This window comes from Pimephales promelas, chromosome 11 (genome assembly GCF_988280905.1).
Source record: "Pimephales promelas chromosome 11, fPimPro1.hap1.1, whole genome shotgun sequence".
In the NCBI taxonomy this organism is placed as follows: Eukaryota; Metazoa; Chordata; class Actinopteri; order Cypriniformes; family Leuciscidae; genus Pimephales; species Pimephales promelas.
In genome coordinates this window covers 1,449,470-1,472,512 of record NC_142779.1, presented here as the reverse complement: position 1 = coordinate 1,472,512, position 23,043 = coordinate 1,449,470, and the positions used below count along the sequence as shown (strand labels likewise).

Sequence of the window (23,043 nt, the reverse complement as noted above, 5' to 3'; positions counted from 1 at the left end):
TTTTATGTTAGCTTTCCTCAATAAAATAAATACATAAAAAAATAAAATAAATAAAAGTCGGCGGTCGATAGAGAAAAATATTTTTATTTAAATGATTTAAGGAAATATTGATTGATTGGTTTATGGAAGCCCGTTTCCGGAACAGTTGAGTAAAAAATATAATTCTGTAAGTCATAATAGTGAAAAAACTTTCTCATAATTATGACTTAGTTTCTCATTATATTGAGAAAGTTTCTTATTATGAGATGCAAGTCATTATTTTGAGAAATACTTGAGTCATTATTATGAGAGAATTACTCATTATTAAGAGATACTAAGTCATAATTACGATAAACTTTCTCATTATAATCAGATACTAAGTCATTATTATGAGAAACTTTCTCAATATAATGAGAAACTATTAAGTCTCATTATTATGACTTACATTATTATATTTTTTTACAGACAGACAAACACACACACACTCCTGTAATTTATAGATGGATAAATGATATACCTGCAACAACCTAGGTGGTCTTAAGCTATTCATAAACATTCCACTTGCTTGCTTATTTAATTTATTTGACCTGTAACATAAAAACTGGTATTTACTTAATGTAAAACGATATATTGAAATAGGTGTTTTTCTGCCAAAACAAGGCTGCAAAATCAGTTATTTAATCAAGCATTGTCATTTACCCAGTAACTACACTCAATTATTGCCAGTTGCCTCTTCTCCGCTAAAAATCAAAATTTTTGATTAAAGACTTTTAGCTGTCTGTTACATTACATCTTTTAAAATATGTACCTTGAAACCAGCTATTTGCATTAATAAACTACATAGAGATAACATGCATAAAAATATGCTGTTTGCATATTTTTTTAAAATGCAACTGTATGAAATACTGTAGTTCAGAAATGCAACTAAGGTCACGTCAATCTTTTTAAACACAGCTGAAATTGATGCAGATACCTTTTAACATTTTATAACCGAGCAAAATACTTCTCTACTATTCTTAATGAAAACTGATGTGCATCATGTACACTATTTCACAAGAAAGAGAGTAAAAACTGTGAAAAAGGCTACATTTGCAAACTCTATTGTCTGTACAAATTTGGTGACAATTTAGTTTTTTGCATTTATGTAAACAAAATCCGTGACATTGTTTCACATTAAAGAAGTGAGAATAATAAAATGCAACAAAACTGCATTGAAGGTGCATGCTGATACAACTTTATAAAGATTTGAATGCCTAGTTCTCGAGAGCTTCAGTCAATCAGGACAGGAATTTCAAGAGTAGTGAAAGCATGTAAATAATTTATTTCTATACGTTCAGGAACTGAAAACTAATGGCAAACATCTGTTTGATGACTATTAAACTTTACAGTGTAGAAAAGTCTTCAACAGTAGCTGGCAAACGCCACATGAACAGTGCTTGGATCCAACAAGGAACTTGTAAATTCAGTGAAAAAAAAAAGCAAACTATACAGATAAAGTGATCTTTGGTTTGACAAACATTCCCTTTTTTTATCCCAAACAATTACATGGCAAGTTCAACTCAACTGTGTTCTCAGGCAGAAACATTCACTGGAACCAAAAACGTATATTTTACATCTAAAAATGCAAAAATACAAACAAAAGAAAGGTTTATAAGCCAAACGAGAGAGATGTTGCATGCATTAGGAGACATAACAGGAGAGGGAGGGAAATACAAAAATATATAAAAGAGACTCGAGCACGTGTGTGTGTGTTTTAGAGGCGGTGTGTGTTTGCTGTGCAGTCTGTCTGAAGGCGTGTGTGTTCACTGTCTTTCTCTGTCTCTGGTGAAGCCTCTTCCTCCTCTTCCTCACTGTCTTCGTTGGCGCTGAAACGAGAGCCGTCGCTGTCGCAGGAACTGGACGTCTCGTCTTCTGAACTGGAGTACACCTCGGCCCCGTGGAAGATGTAGCGGTTCGGCGCTTGAAATAAATACTGCGAGGCTGCAAAACAGAACCAGAACCAGAACCAATTACAGCACGTGTGCAATGAGCTTTTAAAAAAAATAAAACTAAAACTTTATGAGAATATTGCTTTGGTTTTAAGCATCTTTTGCATGAACAACAAAAACTTTATGACTTTTTATGAGAAAAATCTTAGATTAAAAACGACTTAATGTAATCCATACATCCATATATCATGATTCATCTATCCAAATATCCATCCATCCACCCTTAAATTAAATATATAAAACAAAATAATATAATAAATAAATCTATTTACCCATCCATCCATTTCTGTATAAACATAAATGAAAAAAAAAAATATATATATATATATAAACAATATAAAAATAATATGATAAATAAAATGAATAATGATATATTTGTATATACATAAAAAATTTACAATAAAAATATATAAACAATAATATAAAAATAAAATAATATTAAAAAAATGAATACACAAATTATATAAAAAACTATGTTTATGATAAAAAGCATAATATAAATCTAATAAATAAAAAATAATATAACATTTATAATAAAAATAAATGTATAAAAATGTATCTCTCACTCTCTGAAATTATATAGTAAATAAAAAGGCGATTTCTTTTTTTACATAAAAAGTTTTAAAGACTTTTTTTGTGTAATTTGCACCAAAAAATCATCCATAATATCAGGAAAATAAAAAAAAAATTACCTCCAAGTCATTCAAAAATAATATAAAAATTATGTTTATAATAAAAAGCACAATATAAATGTAATAAAAACTATGTTTATAATAAAAAAGCATAATATAAATGTAATAAATAAAATAAATAATATAACATTTATAATAAAAAGAAATGTACACAAATGTATCTCTCACTCTTTAGTTAAATTTATATAGTAAATAAAAATTAGATTTAATTTTTTAATAAAAGGTTTTCTAGATTTTTTTGTGTGTAATTTGCACCAATAAATCGTCCATAATAGCAGGAACATTTTTAAAATGTATAATTTCATTTTTTTTTCCTCCAAGTCGTACACAAATAATATAAAAAGGATATTTATAATAAAAAGCACAATATAAATCTAATAAATATAACATTTCTAATAAAAATAAATGTATACAAATGTATCTCTCACTCTCTCTCTCTAGAGTTAAAATTATATAGTAAATAAAAATGTTTTAAATAAATAAAAGTGATTTATTTATATTTTATTTTATTTTATTTATTTATTTTTTTAGATAAAAGGTTTTAAAGACTTTTTTTGTGTAATTTGTTAGTGTTTTACCCCCGAGTCGTTTGCTGATGGGACTCTGGCAGATCCGGCTCCTCCAGCAGCGTCTCCGCACCTCGACCCGCTGCCGATCGCCTGTGTCGTCAGTCGCGTCCCGTGCTTCTGCTGTCCTACAGGGACTCGCCGGCTCTGGAGAACAAGCTTTTGGGTCGGAGTCCAACTCGTCCGTCTCAGTTTCCGGGAGCGGATCTGAACGAGGGCTTGTTTGTCTGGCTCCTGGAGAAGGCGCCATTTCAGGGGATTTTTTGGGAGACAGTGAAGTTTGACAATCAGAGTGTGTGACGGGCTGATCATGATCGGTGTGTGTGACGGGCTGAGCGTTATCAGTGTGTGTGATGGGCTGATCAGTGTGTGCGACGGGCTGATCGTGATCGGTGTGTGTGACGTCCGAGGACGTGCTCTCGGCGTGTAACAGGGCGGCTGGTTTCTCTGTGATCTCGCTCAGACGTGACGAGTCGTAGCACAGATGCTCAAAGTCGCCACCCAGACGATGGCAGAGTTCGTTCACAATCACGTCACAGTCTCCGAGCAGCTCCACGTCGAAGTTCAGGTGCGGCAGCGGCTCGCGGTTTATCAGGACTTGAGGCACGTCGTGAGGTATAGAGCCTGCAGAGAGACACGGATAGACAACAAACATCATTTCGTTTCATGACAGGGAAAATCATTAGCCTGGATGCCAGCCGAGCTTAGCCCCGCCCACAACATCTGAGGACGGGAAGTTCGGTCTGGACTTGATCTGTTGTGAACAGAGATGTATAAAGTACTAGAAACCCGGACTTGAGTAAAAGTACAAGTGCTCTATCAAAAAAAGTGACTTGAGTAGAAGTTGAAGTTTTGTACTTGAGTATTGCAAGTAGTTTATTTAAAAAATTCACTACTTAAGGACTAAAAGTAAAAGTACAAGTATTGTGTCATGTAATTATCAAAGAAAGCAGTCAAAATTATTATTATTATTAGTTTTTATTTATTTTCTCTTATGTAATTTTTATTTTATTTTTTGAAGATGTATATACACATAGGTAGATATGTATGTTGTTTTTGTTTTTGGTGTTTAGAGACAAATAGATCAAAATATTCGGTCAACCGGTTAATTAGTTATAATTAGTTGAAGATGGGGTAGGATTGAATAAGCTTATGCTTCTTCCTACTCCTTTTCGGACATGTATAAGTTAAAAAAAAAAAAAAAAAAATTGTTGTTGTTTTTATTTTTTTTTTCTCTTTGTTTTATGTATTGTTTGTTTGTTTTTTGTTTTCTACGTGTTCGAAATAAAAACTTTTCATTCATTCATTCATTCAAAGTTTGAACTAGCAATCAAATAAGCCGCTTTGGCGGGAAACAAATTTGCTTTGGCGGCCATTGCAGGACAACCCCTTCATTAGTTGTCAATGTGTGTGTCAATCAATACCATTACCCTATAAAACTGGCGTGTGATTTAGGCGGCATGAAAGCCAACTTGCAATAAATGATTCGTAAATTTTTATAATTGTAACTAGGGGTGCACGATATATCGGCCACCATATCGGTATCGGCCGATATTTGCTCATTTTTATGTTATCGTTATCGGCCTGATAATAAAATTTGGCTGATTTCTTAAAGCTGATAAATAATGAATTATTTTCTTCAACACTTGACACCTGAGACACTTCAGATGCGCACTGTTCAACATGATTGATCTTAATTGCTTGAAATATGATTGGAATCAAAAAGGAAAATATAGTTAAGTGCAAAATGTGCTGTCGTATCAGCTACATGAAATTATAATGAGAACATTACAACTGTGTTAGGGGACGGATTTTAATTGTGAGACTTTTGTTTTTGCAATCAGGCTTTCAAAAATTATATAAAAATTGGATTTAGATTTATCGGCCGATATATCGGTTATCGGCTTTCAAATACAAAGAATTATCGGTTATCGGTATCGGCCAAAATGTTCATATCGGTGCATCCCTAATTGTAACGAGTAACTAGCAGAACATTAAAAAAATATCGAAGTAAAAGTATTCAATTCATCGAAAATATCTACTAAAGTAAAAGTAGAAGTATGAGAAAAAAACAATACTCTAGTAGAGTACAGATACAGCATTTTAGTACTTAAGTAGTTCTACTTACTACGTTACTATACATCTCTGGTTGTGAAGCAAGTATCTAATCTAATCCGAGTTGTCCTGCAAAGTGACGTCATCACTTCGGCACTCTACAACCGCCCGATTAGGGCCAAAGAAAAACAAGAGATGGAACGTACTGGGTATAAGAGCCACAGGCCGCACTTTCAGCGAGGAGCCGATCACAATGAGAAGGTCCACCTCATCTTTATCCTGCTTCATGGCTCTGTGGAAAAATTCTGGAAGATTCTCGCCGAAGAAGACAATGTCTGGTTTCATGATGGCATACGGGATATCCGACGGACACCTCGGACAGTGAGGAACAACCTGCAAAGTTTTAAAGGTCAAAGTGCACAAGGAATAAAGTTGTCATTGTCTCCTAACTGCTGAAACGAGTTAAGTCTCACTTCCCGCTAAATACATGTAACAAATTTGCATAATGCCAGCCCATGGTCTTGATTGGCTGCCTGTGAACAGCGCCTGCTTTGCTCCGGCCTCAAACTAGAGCCAGACCGATATATCGGCAGACCAATATTATCGGCCGATATTAGGCATTTTCCAAACTATCGGTATCGGCAGTTATAATGGCCGATAAATGAATATTTAAAAAATAAAATAAAAACGGACGAAACAATCCTTGAACCATGTCATGAGTGTTGGAGTTGTACAGTTTGTCCACCAGAGGGCGCTCTACACCGTTCCTGTTGGCAACACTCGTTGAGTTGGTCACGATACATACATTGCTTGAATAACAATGAAAAGATCATCCCCATCAGCTTTCTAAACTCAAATAAGCATGACAAAATTTGTGACTATCATGTCTAGTTTCAAATAAATAAATAAAATATCGGCCGATATATCGGAATATCGGATTTTAAAACCCAAAAATATTTGTATCGGTATCGGCCTTCAAAATCCTTTATCGGTCGGGCTCTACCTCAAACACTACAGTTGTAGCTGATAGAGCCCGACCGAAAAAGGATTTTAAAGGCCGATACAAATATTTTTGGGTTTTAAAATCCGATATTCCGATATATCGGCCGATATTTTATTTATTATTATTTTTTTAACCTGGAGATGATTAGTCACAAATTTTGTCATGCTTATTTGAGTTTAGAAAACTGATGGGGATGTTCTTTTAATTGTTATTCAAGCAATGACCAACTCAACGAGTGTTGCCAACAGGAACGGTGTAGAGTGCCCTCTGGTGGACAAACTATACAACTCCAACACTCGTGACATGGTTCAAGCGTGTTTCGTCTGTTCTTATTTAATTTTTGGAATATTCATTTATCGGCCATTATAACTGCCGATACCGATAGTTTGGAAAATGCCTAATATCGGCCGATAATATCGGTCTGGCTCTAGTAACTGAGTTTAGTTTGTGTTGTTCGTGTCGAGAACATGATTTTTTTGCGAATCCTCATTGCATGCATTTCAAAAGATGAGGACTCGTGCTGAAAATGATTCGGAAAAAAAGGTTTGTATCGGATTCAGATATGCTAATTAATAGCTGTTTGGTTTCCGTCATGCGCTGTAAGCGGTCGACCAATCACAACAGACCGTTTGACCAATCAGAGCAGAGTAGCTCAAGGAGAGGAGGGGCTTGGAGAAACTGAATCTTTGAACGAACCGTTTCAGACTCTTTGAGAAAAGAGCAGATGCTGCGATGTGTATTATAAGAAAATTGGATATTTTTTTGAGCGTTTAAAATAAAATTAGTAGCCTTTAAAATAGCATAATATGGGACACTTCAAATTTGCACACTCAAATGTACCTGGTTGAATATATCCTCTCTTACGGCCTCACAATCAACCTTATGTTTACAGACGAGACAGGAAGCAGTCGCAAAAGAACCTAAAACAAACAGTAAAAGACAAAAGATCAAAAAATAGACTAGATAAGGACAGAATCGTGTATATAAAGGGATGATGACAGCAGATATATACCATGACACTGAATGATCTTCTGGATCCCGGCGACCTGCTCCAGTGTGTCGATGTTCTGAGTGTAGTTCCTCAGTAACCGTCCCTTCTTATCCAGCGTCGAGATGAACCTGTGACACAGAGACGGCTGGAACTGTCCCGGGTAGATTTCCTACAGGGTAATGAAACGGCGCATATTAAGATTTATCTTCATGGCAAGACGTCACAGGTGAATAATAGGGTAGATAATATCACTATGCATCCACAGGTGATTAAATCGCAGTAGCAGGGCTCAATGAAATGCGCTTTATATTTCCCAAAATTCTGTTCATTTTTTTTTTTTTTTACAAATTACGTATTTTCTGTTTTAGTTATTCTGGATTATGTTCTTTTTTGCACTACATTTTAATGGCTAAATAAAATTTCATTAATGAAAAAGCATGTCAAACTAATTGAAATCACGAAACGTATACAATTTAACAATTTATTAAAAGTTTAACAAAAATTACATGTTTAGCGCCCTATGAAACACTTATTTTTTCTGGATTCTGTTCTTTTTTACGTTTAAATAAAATTGTAATTATCAAAAATCATGTCTAATTAATTGAAATCAAGATACTTATACAAATGTACAAAGATTTATTAAAAGTTAAAAAAAAATTGCATGTTTATTCCTCTATGAAATGCACTTTTCCCCCTAAAATTCTGTTTAATTTTTTTTTTTTTTACCAAATTCTGTGTTTTCCGTTTTAAGTTTTCTTGATTTCATTTTAATGGTTTAATTACATTTTAATAATCAACTGAACTCATAAAAACAACAATTTATATATAAAAAAAATATATATATATTTCTGTGAAATGAATTAAAAAATATTTGGCAATCAAATGATGGCATTAAACATTAATTAAATGTATTTTTTAATCATTTACAATAAAACACCTTTTTGTCAAACAAAGTGCTACACAACAGAGCATCACTGTTAAAATTAAAAATTAAAGTTTTATTAACAATTTATTATTATTATTATGTGTTACTTATTATTACATTGAGATGTAGTTAAATTCTACTGTACAACACTAACATATTTCTGTCATAATTTCTTCAAGTTAAACCGAACTTTTATTTTGACGGGTTGCAGTGAAGTGGATTGAACGATTCTGTGCGTGTTTTCAAATCATTTTTAAACATAACAGTTTCTGAACTGTTATGTTTAAAAATGTAAATGAGGCATTGTGTAATTTAAATATGCACTCGATTGCATACATTTCCAGAACGAAAATCTGAACACTAAAGGCATGTTCATCATTCTGTTAATATATTAGAGATATGTGCCACAGATTTAGATAAAATATGTATTTTGGATGTTTTCTTTCCACTAGTCTGAAAGAAGACATAATTATGGAAGCAAAATAGACAATATGAATGAAAAATATCCTTTTCCTGCCTGTAGCGTTTTGCGTTATCTGAAATGCATGTTTTCCATTCTTGGCAGAAATGCAAATGAGAACAAACCTTGGCAAACTTGAAAAAAGGCCTGGGATCTCTTCTAAAGTAGTCTATGTCAAACATGGCTTGAGGATCAGGAAGATCAGGGAAATCCACAGCGAGTCGAGCGTATATTCCATCTCGAGAGCGAAAGTCAGGAATCCCGCAGGAAACGGACACCTGTGGACACGAGAGGGACAATATTCGATATATTCGAATACAGAAAAGTGTTTCAGAGTAGAAATAATAATTAAAAACACACCCCAGCGCCGGTGAGCACCAGAACCTTCTTTCTCTCGTTCAGGAGTCGGACGACGTCCTCTAATGTGTTGATGTCTTTGTGTTTTTTCCTTTTGGGCGGCTCCGAGATGTTGATGATGATCTGCCACAGTGTCATGTCATCCAGATCCGGCGGAAGCACCGTTTCGGGGAGCAAATCTTTCAGAATGGCCCTCGGGTCAGTTCCCCTCATGATGTGCTGCTGAATGAACCGATACGATCCTAAAGGAAAGCCATACTTTCATATAACTCACAAAACACTCAATTCTGGAGCAGATTAATGTGCAATTTGCACTATAATGATGTATAACTGTTCACACTAATCTTCAGTGTCAGATGTTTGACTCAGAATAAACGTCATTTTATTTTCATCTTGAAATATGCATCAGGCACTCAGTAATGAATGGACGAATCGAGCTAAACTTACCAATCTGCGGTTGAGGCGTCCAATCACTGGAGCTGGCGTGAGAAGAGCAGTCATCATCATCATCATCATCACGAAGAAGATCAGGTGACGGGAACCCATTGGGATGGACAGCTTCGTCAATTAACACTGTGTGCAAAACACACAATCATTTTAAATTATATAAGAGGAATAACAGCAGCAAAATCAGTGAAACATAACTGCAATATTCCACTAGATTGCTCAAATTTGCATTATTTATTTGAGTATTTAATGTATGTATTTAAGCAAATAAGCAAGGTAATGCAATATTATATGACTAATATATAAACAGGAAAATATTATCAATCTGTGTGGGAGTTACAGTTTCAGTCATCAGCTTTCTGAATCATCTGAATAGTATATCAATCATCTGGTTTACTAAACTAATTAGTCCAAAAGACAAGGCTATATTAAAGTGTCCAAATATATTTTAATAAAACATGTTTAAATGTACAAAAAAAAGCATCAAATATGTATGGAGTTGTCAAAGCAGTGACAGATAAAATATATAGTATTACAATAAAATATCTAGTAATTATATAAAATATAATTAATTAAATATAACGTTTTATTATATTTATTTAGTGAATTAAAACAATAAAATAATATCAATTAAGTATTGAAATGATATATGTATATATAGTAATTACAATTATTTTGAATTAGTAGGTAATTAATAATAATGCTAATACAATATTTAATATATACAATATATCAATAATAACGATAAAATAATATCTAATAATTAATTAAATTATGTAAACATCTAAACATAGTTATAATAATAGTAATAATAATAATCACTTAAGTTGTTATTTTATTAAATACTCATTCAATAAACACGTAAAAATAGGGTAAAAGTGTGAACATGCAGCTAAACCTGTCTGTTATCTTATCATAAGAGATTAAAAAAAAAATTAATATAACTAATAATGGAATAATTGGCTAAAGAATGTAACGCTGTTGTACCGGAGAGCTCGGGTTCTGGTTCGGCGGTGCGCCCGGGTTCAGTGCGCTTGTTGTTGTTGTTGTGGAGTGAGGCCTGCCGGGACTCGTCCATCAGCGCCGGTTCCGCCTCCACCGGTTCGGTTCCGCCAGGATCGCTGTGTTCCAAATCACCGGGCGGGTCCCGAAGCCTCGGTCTCTTCAGAACCGGCCCGTCCAGCTCAGCGGCGTCGGCGGGTTCGGCCCGTTTAGTTTCGCCGTCCGCCATCTTCGCCAGGGAGGGAGTGAGCGAGTGGAGGAGGGGCGCGAGCGAGCGGAAGGACCTTCCGGTAATGATGTGACGTGGCGTTACGTCACGGCGCGATCGAACCGTGACGTTTACAGAGCACGTGAAATGTAATTTATACTTTTAAATGTTATTACTATATTGTTTACGATATGCTACTTGGTATTATTCTTAAGGTGTTTAACAATGATAATATTTTAATGCCTGTTTGTTATTTGAAATTATTTAATAAAGTAAAATAAATAAATAAATAAAAAACACTACAAAGCACATGACTGCCCCGCAGTAACAAACACTTCTGTTTAAAGTAGTTTTTTGATATAATTATGTGTACATTATTTAAACCCCATTGTCAAACATACCATGTTATTATTAACGCGGAACACGTCCAAATACATTTTTGTATGTTGTACATGTCATTTTTTAATAAAAGGCTATTTTGTAGATTTGGTATTTTAGTATGAGTCATAGCGTATGTCACGAAGGCCATTTAAAAGCCCCGCTACCGTAAAGTTCCAAATACTTGCGCGCATGCGTGTTCAATCCAGCGCCACAGGACGAGTGAGGGTCTCGTCTAAGCGAGTTTACGGTAATGTGTGTTCACTGTGTTGTGGTTGGGTGAGTGTCGGAGGCATGGAGGCGATACTGAACTGCAGAACGGAGGATTTGGAGGATTATTACGGGCTGCTCGGCTGCGATGAACTGTCAACGGTAAACACACAAGTTACAACAACTTATGATAGTTGTTTTAGGGTTTGAGTTTTTATTATTTCTGCTAGTTTATTACGGCATCTTAAAGGACAACGATTATTATTTTAATCGCAACTGCAACAACATATACATATCGGAGTTATTAATCTGTCGTAAGCAATCTGAAAACATTAGGTAATTGCGTTGATGTGCATGTGACAGAATGAGATGATTACAGCCTGTTGCTTGTGTGACATCATCAGTCATTATAATAGTTGATTAAATAGCTGGGAAATGCACATGCTGCAGCAAATAGACATTAAATATATATATATATTACAGAATGCTAATAATTAATAATATGCATTTCTCTCACACAGCCTGAACAGATTGTTAACGAGTTTAAAGTGAGAGCACTGGCCTGCCATCCTGACAAACATCCAGACAACCCTAACGCAGGTACAAATATATATATATATATATATATATATATATATATTTTTTCTTTTAGAGAAACTGACTCTGAGGCATATATAGTAATTAATGAATAATACCATGGTACTTTGATTAATGATTACCATATTCATGAATGCATTCATTACTTGCAGTGCATTTTATCCACAACATTCACATTTGCTGATTGATTTGGGATCTCTAATTTTTAATATAAAGCTAAATATTGAGCTATAATTATGACCGAGTGCTTGAATCTCTTGTTTTGGTGATTTCTTCTTGCAGTGGAGGAGTTCCAGAAGTTACAAGAGGCTAAAGAGATCCTCACAGATGAGAAGAAAAGAAAGTGTTATGATCTCTGGCTCAGAAGTCGAATCACAATCCCATTCAGCCAATGGCAAGCGCTCAGCGACTCGGTTAAAACTGTGAGTGTTAGTCCTGCTGACATTAACATTGCATTATTTCATGTAACCGGGATATTAAAGTTGTCAACATTTGAAGTGGATCAAAAAAAAGTTGTCCTAAGACAAGAACGGGTATTGTTCAAAATCCATGTATAACTTTAATGAAAGGTTTTGATCCACTTCAAATGTTGACTTCTGTTTAATAACAATACATTTAGGAAAAAAAAACAAACTGATCACACAAAAATCACAAAATTTTGCCAAAGCAATTGAAAAAAACGAATGTGTTTCCAAAAATGGCATCAGTCGATGCATTGGGCCGTGAGGATGAAGAAAGAGCCGATGCTCGAGGACACGGATCGTCCAGTGAACTCGAGGAGTGAAGGCGCAGTGGAGGAGAAGCCCTCTGGAGCAGCACTGCCGTCAGGTGACACACTCATTCCCTTCTTCTGCTACCGTATTGAATTGTTTCCCTGAGATTGACCGTAACGTGTCTCGCTCCGCAGGCGAGTGCCGGCACCACAGGTTTCGCTGGGCTGGTGAAGCTCCCTCAGGCCTTTTACTGAAGTTCAGGAACTATGAAATATAATGGCGAGTTTCTGCGGTTCTGTATCATGCACAGACAGTCAGAACTGACCAATCATCAACTGTGTTTCACCATAACATTGACTTGATTCAGTTGTTTGTTTTGTAGGATGATAATACATGTTGAAATTAGGGATCATCGTATGCCTTAAATGTCTTGTCAGAATTGTTTAAGTAAAACTAAGTTATTTAGTTCATATATGACCCCATTCAATTTGAAATATAATTGCAATAAATTAATAATTGTAAGTACATGTCATGAGTGTTTTGTAAAAAAAGAAGAAGCCACTTTTGTAGTCATTTTTTAAAAATTATTATTATTTGCAGCATTGTGAGGCAAATATATGTGTATTTGAAAAAAATGTGCTTTTATGGCCATTTACATTTCGAGTGTTTATATTGTGCGTGTGTGTGTGTGTGTCTGTAATTCTGCAAAAAATAAAACAACCTATTGTGTAATAGCACAAATATTGAAGAGTCAATATTTCAGACAGACAGACAGATAGATAGATAGATAGTCAAACAGACAGATCGACAGATAGCCAGACAGACAGACAGACAGACAGACAGACAGACAGACAGATAGATAGATAGATAGATAGATAGATAGATAGATAGATAGATAGACAGACAATAGATATATAGACAGATAGATAGATACTGTATATAGATAGACAGATAGATAGATAGATAGTCAGACAGACAGATGGACAGACAGACAGATAGATAGATAGATAGATAGATAGATAGATAGATAGATAGATAGATAGATATAATCATATCAACAACAATTACGATTTTCAAATTATGATATCATTTCAAACTGGAATATCTTAAAAAAAAATGATATAGCTTTTTATTTAGTGTGTTGGTTTTCCTTCGGAAATACAGGCAGTCGGAAGAGATTTTACTTTTATTTTTACTGTCCGCTCTGGTTACACCTGTCCGCTCTTCCCGTTCACTCATTGGTCAAAGTCCAGCGGTTCTTCTCTCTGATTGGTCAATCCTCTGTGTCAATAATTTGATGACTTTCACGGACACTATTTCACTCAGTGCACCGGGAGCGCGCGCGCACAGAAGTCTGTCTGAAAGTTTAAACTCAAGATGGCAAGTAAAATCCTCCTGAGAGCCTGTCGACTGACTCTGATGGGGAGACAAAACATGTTAATGAAAACACCTCAACGTGCGATGGCCGGGAAAGGTAAGTGGCATTTAAAAATTCATCGTTTCTGTATAGAAATTATGATTCATTTGAATCTGCTCTCGATAAATTGTAGCTACTGATATAATTTTTTGCACGTGTAATGCTAAAACAACATGCTGGAATTTTCTCTCTTTTTTTTTTTTTTTTTTTTTTGAATGATTGACATTAGCATAGAAAGAACGGACATATGAAATCGCTCGGTAATATCAGTATAAGTTGAAAAGATATTAGAAAGTAGCGTTAAACACGCTCGACATTTCTTGAAACAGTATCGCAGTGACTCGTGTGGTTTATAAGGAGAGATTATAATCAAGGTCATTAGTTCTTTATGTTGTGAAGGGCCTTGCTCTGGCCTTTCTTGGCACAAAACTCATGTTCGTGTGCCAGTTATTCTGGATAATGGCGCACAGCAAACGATAACTGAGCGTCTCTTTATTTACCCGATATCTGGCGACACCTAGTGGACACATGCTGTAATCTCACTCACAAGACCTAAACAGGTGTGAAGTAAAAATACTCAGGGGGAAATATTTGTATTTAATATATAACATATTATACATAAATGATACTTTATTTACAATTAAATTTGTTTTTACGTTGTGGCGGTACAAATGGCAGTCAAAGCAGAGATGTTTCGTCTCTCCTGGACTGTATATTGTGTATATATAATAGCGCTGTCTTACCACCAGTAAGGGTTTTTGTGTTCCAGGTATTCCCACTGATGAAGAACAGGCTGCAGGGCTGGAGAGACGAGTCCTGCAGGCGCTGAAAAAGGGCCAGGTAAAATATAGTTGACATTTTTTGTTTGACCGTAAGCTTTGGTGAGTATTTGGGTTTCAATTCAAACCATGTGTGGTTTTTGATCTGTTCTACAGGATCCATACAGCATATTAAAACCAAAGGAATACACTGGATCCAAAGAGGACCCTCATATTGTGCCAAGCATCAACAAACAACGGCTCGTCGGCTGCATCTGTAAGACACACACACACACAAATCCATATATGCACGCTTGTGCGTATATATGTATATGTACACACACAGACAAATAAATCTCAATATAATATTAGGGCTGTGCAAAAATTAATCGCATCCAAAATAAAAGTCTGTGTTTACATAATATATTTGTGTGTGCTGCATATAATTATTTTGTATATATAAATACACACACATGCATGTATATATTTAATTATTTGCGCTTAAATTCTGTATATATATATAAATACATAATATATATTATATAAATTAATAACACATTTTCTTAAATGTATACATGCATGTGTGTGTATTTATATATACAAAGTAATTATATACAGCACACACATATATTATGTAAACACAGACTTTTATTTTGGATGCGATTAATCGCGATTAATTTTTGCACAGCCCTAATATATATATATATATATATATATATATATATATATATATATATATATATGCGTACGCATACACGTAAATATAGATATATATATACATATATATATACACACATATATACATATTATATATTAGGGATGGGCAAAGACTAATTGCAATTAATCGCATCCAAAATAAAAGTTTGTGTTTTCATAATATATGTGTGCTGTGTATAATTTTTTGCATATAAAAAAATACATATGCATGCATGCATTTAAGAATTATTTGCACGAAAATACTGAATATATATAAATAAATATATATAAAATATTTATGTAAAATATATGAATAACACATTTTCTTAATTCTATACATGCATGTGTGTTTATTTATATATACTGTATATATATATATACACAATAATTATACACAGCTATATATTACACACAAATATATTATGTAAACAACTTTTATTTTAGATGCGATTAATCGCAATTAATCTTTGCACAGCCCTATTTTATATATATATATATATATAATATATATATATATACACATGTATGAACACACACACACGCTACTGCACTTTCTTAAGGTGTAGGATTTGATGGAACGTATTAGCTATAAATGAGACTATGCAAAAGTACAAGAAATACTTTATTTCCAAGGAAGAGTTTCCTAATAGCCGCGTCTCTCTTGTGTTGTGAAGGTGAGGAGGACAACACTGCTATCGTTTGGTTCTGGCTTCACGAGGGAAACCCTCAGCGCTGCCCGTCCTGCGGCTCGCACTACCAACTGGTCCATCATGAGCTTCCACACTGAGCTGAAGCTCTCCAACACACACACACACACACACCTGCACTTCTGAACCGCAGTGCCTATGCCAAACATGTACAGGACTCAGCAATAAAATAAGTTAATACAATAAAGGACTATAATGAGTTTCTGTTGCATTGATATATGGAAAAACAAAACATCAAAACTAGAAAATATTGTGTTTATTTACAATTTACAAACACAAGAAAAATGTCAGCATTTGTTTCATTGCTTACACATTTTCTTCAAAAACACACACACAATGGCACAGCAACTAGTAGCCCATAAACACACACACACACACACACGTGTGTGATGGGTGTTTTAAGAGTTTTAACTCGAATGTCCTGCACAATGAACGAGTGCAATAACCCAACTCGCTTATTTGTATTGGTCATTTATTATTACTCTGAATTATTATATTTTTTATAGTCTTTGCATTGCCATTCCAGCATGTGAGCATTATAACAGTGATGATGAACACATTCAATGCCATCAGATTTTGGTACTCAATCTTTGAAAACCAAAAAATAAGTCTCAAAACAATCCGTTTTTAATTTTTAGTTAAGGCGTACGTCACAAAAGTGGAGCAATATCCCTTAACAACACACTTTATCTTAACATCATGTGCAGATTACGCATTAATATTCATCCACAACACCCTGAAGTCAATCTGAATGACATCGTCGTTTCTTTAAATGTCACATGACATTAATAGCCATTGAATCTGATTGGTTTAGCAAGCGAGAAGTCGTTTAGAGTATAATTAAATCGAAACATGTTTTGTAGTGTTACTGGTAACACTGTACTATAAGGTAATATTAGTTAGTTAACAGCAGCTAATGCATTTTGAACGGACAATGAACAGTGAATTTAGAAATGAACGAATTCTGTCATTGTTAGTTGTTTATGATACTAATGTTAACGTATTGAACCTTATTGTGAAGTGTTACAGGTTAAAAAAGAAGAAAGAAAGAAAAAAGAAGTGCTTTCACCAAAATGCTGATATACAAACGCTCTTTGTTTCAGTAACTGATGCATGATAAGTCAGGCGTCTCTATGCTAATCTGAAAGCCGCGGTGGTGCTGAAGCGTGCGGTACCTGCGGCGGGTCACACCAGGTTGAAGCCCTGGTTGTGTTCGATGGCCTGCAGCAGCTTCTCTCGCAGCGTGTCTTTGCTCGTGTACTTGGGCAGATCCAGCAGGTTGAAGCATGTGTGCGCCACAGGGAAATACTGCTCTCCTCCTCCCGTGGGCTGGATCACCAGCGCCAGGCTCTTCATGCCCATGATGGGGATCCGGTCGCTGCCCGTCAGGAACACTGGAATACACGTCAAAACACACACAGGTCAAACTCCAAAAATAGAATATGGTGCAAAAGTTCATTTATTGCAGTAATTCAACTCAAAAAATTAGAAAATCGTGCAAAAGTTCATTTATTTCAGTAATTCAACTTGAAAAATCAGAATATCGTGCAAAAGTTCATTTATTGCAGTAATTCAACTTAAAAGGTGAAACTGATATATTATATAGACTCATTACATGCAAAGTGAGATATTTCAAGCCTTTATTTGTTATAATTTTGGTTAATCTAAGTTACAGCTTATGAAAACCCCAAATTAAAAATTAGAATATTGTGAAAAGTCATCATAATCATCAAAATTATAACAAATAAAGGCTTGAAATATCTCACTGTGCATGTAATGAGTCTATATTATATCTTAGTTTCACCTTTTAAAGGGATAGTTCACTTTGAAATTAATTTTTGGTGTGTTTTATCTTACCTCAAGGGCATCCAAGATGTAGGTGTGTTTATTTTCACAGTATTTTCAATTTTGATATTTTTAGGTCAAATAAAGGTCCGTTCTTGTCTGTCGGTCATATAATGGAGGTGTATGGTCACCACCTCAAAGAGCATGCAATATAAATACTGTTGGTTTTCTCACACAAACCGCTCGTTTCATGTCTTAGGCGATCAATGTGTACTTACATTTACGAGTCATTAAATCATGTTTAATTTGGACTTTGAGGTGGTGACCATAGACCTCCATTATATGACTGACAGACAAGAACGGTTTGACCTAAAAATATCAAAATATGAAAATACTGTGGAAACAAAGACACCTACATCTTGGATGCCCTTGAGGTAAGATAAAACATATCAAAAATTAATTTCAAAGTGAACTATCCCTTTAAATTCGGGACGATGCCGTTTGATTCCATTAAAATAACGCTGCTGTCCGTATGGCGATACACTGCAGGTGAATAGGGGAAATGCTTTACTATACTTACCCAGCGGATTAATAATATTACATTAAGATATTTTTTTGTATTACAAGTTTTCTAAAATGTTATGTTTAAACATGGAAATGAAGAAAGCACTAATGTGCAATGCATACACTTCCAGAAAGGAAATCTGAACATTGGATAAAGCAAAAATCTTTTGACATATTAGAGAATATCCAAAACAAGATTCAGGATTTCTCTCTTTATCACTCCAAAAATAATCAGAAAGTACTGTAATGAATCTAAAAGTGATGCATCACTTACGCAGGAACTGTTTCTTCTTCTCCAAAGGCAGCTCGTGAAACACTTCCCAGAACATCTTGATGGTGGGGTGATCCGCCCAGTACTCGTTCTTGTACTCCGTGCTCTGAGAATCAACACACACACACAAAGTGAACATACTACAGCATCAAAACCTTTCCAAACACACACTGTCTGTTCAAGCACAAAAACAGCCGGAGTGCACGTGAATGTTGACCTTCTCTAACTCCTTCCAGTCGTAGTTGGTGTTTCCTATGACCATGGCCTGCAGTTCGCTGGGCTGGAAAAGCTCCAGAACTTTCCCTCCACACACTTTGTGAAATCCAGCGTGGAAAGCACTGAACTGAGGAGCCACGGAGGTGTTGAAGATATAATTAACGTAGGCCTTGACAAACTCCTGCCTGGTAAGGTTGAGAATAGGTTATTTAATAGATCAAATATCAAATCATTAATACGGTAATGCTTTATTTTGATAGTCCACTCAAAAAAAATCGAACTGTTTGCACCTGATGTTAAGATGCATTTTGACCTCTAAGAAACATAAAAAGAACACGCATGTGTGTTATAGCTCGCTGCCACTTCACAAATAGTGAATCTATAATTTTTTTCTTGACATATATCCCTCAGGTGCTCTTCGGTCATTTCTGGTGACTTTTATGGCATTATGTATGTGAACACAAAAAAAAATTGAGGTCATGATCATCCGAGCATGCTAAGTGGTCGTAAAAAAAATAGTCACACTTGTGGTCTTCTGTCAAACATGACAGACCATAGGAAATGAATGGGAAATTGTCAAAAAAATAAATAAAATTCTCTGAATTTTTGTACGTGCAATCTACAAATCGGCCACAATTCTAAAAAAAAGTGCAAAACAGACGAACCCACCAACAAAAACACACATGCAAACACAGTTTTATACACACCAATAAATTTTGATTACAAAAAGTTTTGAATTTTTAAAAATCACAGCTTCAACGTTATGTTACGAAACTTGGTGACTTTTATGGCATCATGTATGTGAACACAAAAAATAATTGAGGTCATGATCTGAGGATGCTAAGTGGTCTTAAAAAATAGTCATACTTGTGGTCTTTGGTCAAAAATGACCCCATAGGAAATGAATGGGAAATTGAAAAAAACACAAAAATTCACAATTTTTTATTAATGTTTTTACATGTTTTTTTTTATAAAAAATTGTTTTTGTGATTGTTTCAACTATATATTCAAATCCACAAAAAAAAAAAAAGTGTTCATAAACAGTTGGGTAATTCACATGCTTCTCCATAGAGAGCTGTACATGCCATCTAGTGGTTACACCATGATTCTACGCTTTTTCTCGATACTGTAACCAGATGGTGCTAATTTTCTTCAAAAAATATTTTTTCTCTGAAGGTTTAGACTCGATATTAAACTAAAATACTGCATTAATAATTTTTTGGAAAAAAAAAATATATATATATATATGAAGAGTTCAGATGCAAAAGCCTCTAAATGCCATTTGAAATTTTCTTCTTTAATGATGATTTTTATCAAGCTTGTATATTTAAGTTCAGTGATTTCACTTAAATGGCAATGATAATTACCTATTAATTGTTATTTAAGTGAAATTACTGAACTTAAATATACAAGCTTGATAAAAATCATCATTAAAGAAGAAAATTTCAAATGGCATTTAGAGGCTTTTGCATCTGAACTCTTCATATATATATATATATATTTTTCCATGGCAAAAATAGACCATAAATATTGCATAAATATTAATAAATTCAATAAAATTGTCTCAAAATACTAAATTATAAAGAATAAATATTATAGAACAAAAATAAATTGCATTGGTTTTACTGGGATGAAGGAAATTTAATTTTTAGGTGTCCGGTCACTTTTGACCGGGAAGACAACAAGTGTGACTCCGAAACGAAGAGCACCTGAGGGTTAAAACATTTTCAGACCTTTTTTTTTTCTTTTGAACTCTTGTCATGACAACAAACAATCATTCTTTCATGATTTTTCATGTTCATCACTATTTCAAAATGAAGGGTCTGAACACACCTTAGGAGTATGAAAATATTCTTGTTGCAAATTGATCAATTACAGCTCCTCTGTAATTCACTTTGAAGACCAAATATGCAAACTAGAGGTTGTATAATGATATATAGTTTGTCAAGATTAGTCTAGGATATGACCGTTTTAAACATGTAAAGGCTCGGTGACACATAAGATGCACTTTGGTCGATCTGATCTCGAGTGGACGACGCTAAATACAGGTGGAAAACGTTTTGAGCTTGTCCACTTTCAACCATTTCCAGAGGTAGTTGGAAACACATTCGACCGGATTGCTTTCGTCGTGTAAACGCTCATGTGATCCAATGTAAAAGACGCTTGCTCTCTAATGCGTTCACATTACGGGAAGCGCTCTAGCCAGACGGGATTGAAACTGTCGGCTGATGACCCAAGAGTGGTTTGAAGAGGAATAACGTACCATCACAATGTTCTTCTCTCTCCATTCCTGATTTCTAACACACACTCGCAGCGTTCGGCTGGTCACCAAAGCTTCAGCTCTCCGTATGTTTTCCTGTTTTCTCTGGTCGTGTTCATAATTGCACAAGCTTATTTCATCCATTAGATCTTTCAAAACGCCCATTCATTTACGCCCATAAACCCTCCCCTCGAAGAAATCAGGACTGAAGTGTTTGAAAGAAGACAAGAGCCGAGAGTGTCTACTCGTGATCCGATCAACCAAAACACATCTTAATAGCAGCTGTAAACAGGGCCTACATGTCGACTAGCAGTCATTAGAGTATTACTAGACTGTATATCTGACTTTTAGTAACTTTGCAACTACATGTCAACTTAATATACTAATCTAAACCAAACAGTTTGCTAATACTCTACTGGGAGTTAGTTTACATGTCGTTGCAAAGTTACTTATAGTTAGTAGACCATCGAGATAAAGTGCAACCAAAACAGGAATTCATGCGTCAAATTAAGTCCCAAGGTGAGTGAATCATAGTCAATAAATCACAATGATGGTGATGAGAGAATGTAAATATAATACCTGTTGGATTTGTTGACGGTGATGTCCGTCCCGTTGGGTATCAGCTCTAATACCTCTGTGGCACCAAAATTTTCCTCTGTGACCTGTAATAAGTAATTTTTTTTTTTTAAATGAAGCAATTGTTTAAAATGACATTACATGTAAACGCTTTAATTGTTCTTACTGTGAAATTCAGGCAGAAAGTTTCTTCCAAATCATCCTCGGTATAATCCAGCAGCTGCTGAAGACTCCTGAAGATCCACAGAGAGAGAAAACCATCACATCTACACTACAAACACCCCTGCTGATGTCACATGACTACTTTGATGATGTCTTTATTTGCTTTCTGGACAAGGACACACATTTCCAATGAAGCTCTCAGACTAAATCTAAAATATCTTAATTTGTGTTCTGGAGATGAACGGAGGACATCATTTTCATTTTGGGTGAACTAACCCTTTAAACTTAATACATTTTTACCAAAGAACTCCTCAAACACAGAAAATGTGCCGTTGATGTTATTGTGAATCGTGCATGTGTCCAAATGATGGTTTATGTCCACAGTGCGTGTCATAGTACATCAAACATCTCAAACAGTCAAAGATAGGTTCATTTGTCATGATATGAGCCCTCAAACATTAAAAGAAGCACAAAATCAAAGCGTCATCATCGGCTGAAACGCACCTTCCCACATCCGGCATGAGTTCCTTCAGGTCCTCTAGGGTGGGCTCTTTCTTCAAGAGTTTCTTGTACAGCGCTAGCGGGAAGTTCAACTCCACTATAGTGAGGTTATAGATGGCCAATCCACAGATGACACCAATCAGGTGGAACAAGTCGATGTCTTCAAATGTCTGCAGTAAAGCATGAGTGAGACTGACATTTCCTCATCTGATCATCCGCTAAGATCATCATCAGATAAGCCACTGATGAAGTGACTGTAGTGTTAGTTAGAGGAATGAAGAGTTGGTTTTGGGAACTTTGTTAGTGTTATTATATTTCCTATGGATCTTCTTGAGAACTTTTGAATGATGGATCTTCTAATGTTTTTGAGTGTGGTCTAATGTTTCCTTTTGTACTTTAAAGTCAATATTTATACGAATATGTCTATTTATCTATCTATCTATCTATCTATCTATCTATCTGCCTATCCAAAAATATCCATTCATCCAAAAATCTATCATCCATCATCCATCCAAATATCTATCCATTCATCTCATCTATCCAAAAATATCTAACATCC

The 23,043-nt window shown here is 34.9% G+C and overlaps 4 protein-coding genes across 7 annotated transcripts in view; 2 read left to right on the top strand and 2 right to left on the bottom strand.

Annotated features, from left to right (window-relative positions):
• Positions 1-1,277: 1,277 nt before the first annotated feature.
• sirt1 (sirtuin 1) lies at positions 1,278-10,751 on the bottom strand. The gene is made up of 9 exons (XM_039648747.2): positions 10,451-10,751; positions 9,464-9,589; positions 9,020-9,258; positions 8,785-8,937; positions 7,296-7,443; positions 7,124-7,203; positions 5,487-5,673; positions 3,238-3,849; positions 1,278-1,959 (listed from the first exon to the last, which is right to left on the bottom strand). Exons 1-9 carry the CDS (start codon positions 10,692-10,694, stop codon positions 1,733-1,735), a joined length of 2,016 nt encoding a protein of 671 aa, XP_039504681.2. The 5' UTR covers positions 10,695-10,751; the 3' UTR covers positions 1,278-1,732.
• Positions 10,752-11,291: 540 nt separating this feature from the next.
• On the top strand, positions 11,292-13,290 carry dnajc12 (DnaJ heat shock protein family (Hsp40) member C12). Its single transcript, XM_039648749.2, has 5 exons — positions 11,292-11,423; positions 11,783-11,861; positions 12,141-12,280; positions 12,566-12,686; positions 12,766-13,290. Exons 1-5 carry the CDS (start codon positions 11,346-11,348, stop codon positions 12,846-12,848), a joined length of 501 nt encoding a protein of 166 aa, XP_039504683.2. The 5' UTR covers positions 11,292-11,345; the 3' UTR covers positions 12,849-13,290.
• Positions 13,291-13,879: 589 nt separating this feature from the next.
• cox5b2 (cytochrome c oxidase subunit 5B2) lies at positions 13,880-16,349 on the top strand. The gene is made up of 4 exons (XM_039648877.2): positions 13,880-14,045; positions 14,758-14,828; positions 14,924-15,023; positions 16,117-16,349. Exons 1-4 carry the CDS (start codon positions 13,949-13,951, stop codon positions 16,227-16,229), a joined length of 381 nt encoding a protein of 126 aa, XP_039504811.2. The 5' UTR covers positions 13,880-13,948; the 3' UTR covers positions 16,230-16,349.
• A 41-nt stretch (positions 16,350-16,390) lies between these two features.
• herc4 (HECT and RLD domain containing E3 ubiquitin protein ligase 4) overlaps positions 16,391-23,043 on the bottom strand; it is a 29,082-nt gene continuing 22,429 nt past the window's right edge. For all 4 annotated transcript variants that reach the window (XM_039648872.2, XM_039648874.2, XM_039648875.2 and 1 more), the window contains exons 19-24: positions 22,488-22,654; positions 21,988-22,054; positions 21,825-21,907; positions 18,987-19,170; positions 18,773-18,875; positions 16,391-17,543 (exon numbers count right to left, since the gene is read on the bottom strand). In XM_039648872.2, the coding sequence (XP_039504806.2) occupies positions 17,335-17,543; positions 18,773-18,875; positions 18,987-19,170; positions 21,825-21,907; positions 21,988-22,054; positions 22,488-22,654 (813 nt within the window). In that variant the 3' untranslated portion in view covers positions 16,391-17,334. The remainder of the gene's footprint in view (positions 17,544-18,772; positions 18,876-18,986; positions 19,171-21,824; positions 21,908-21,987; positions 22,055-22,487; positions 22,655-23,043) is intronic.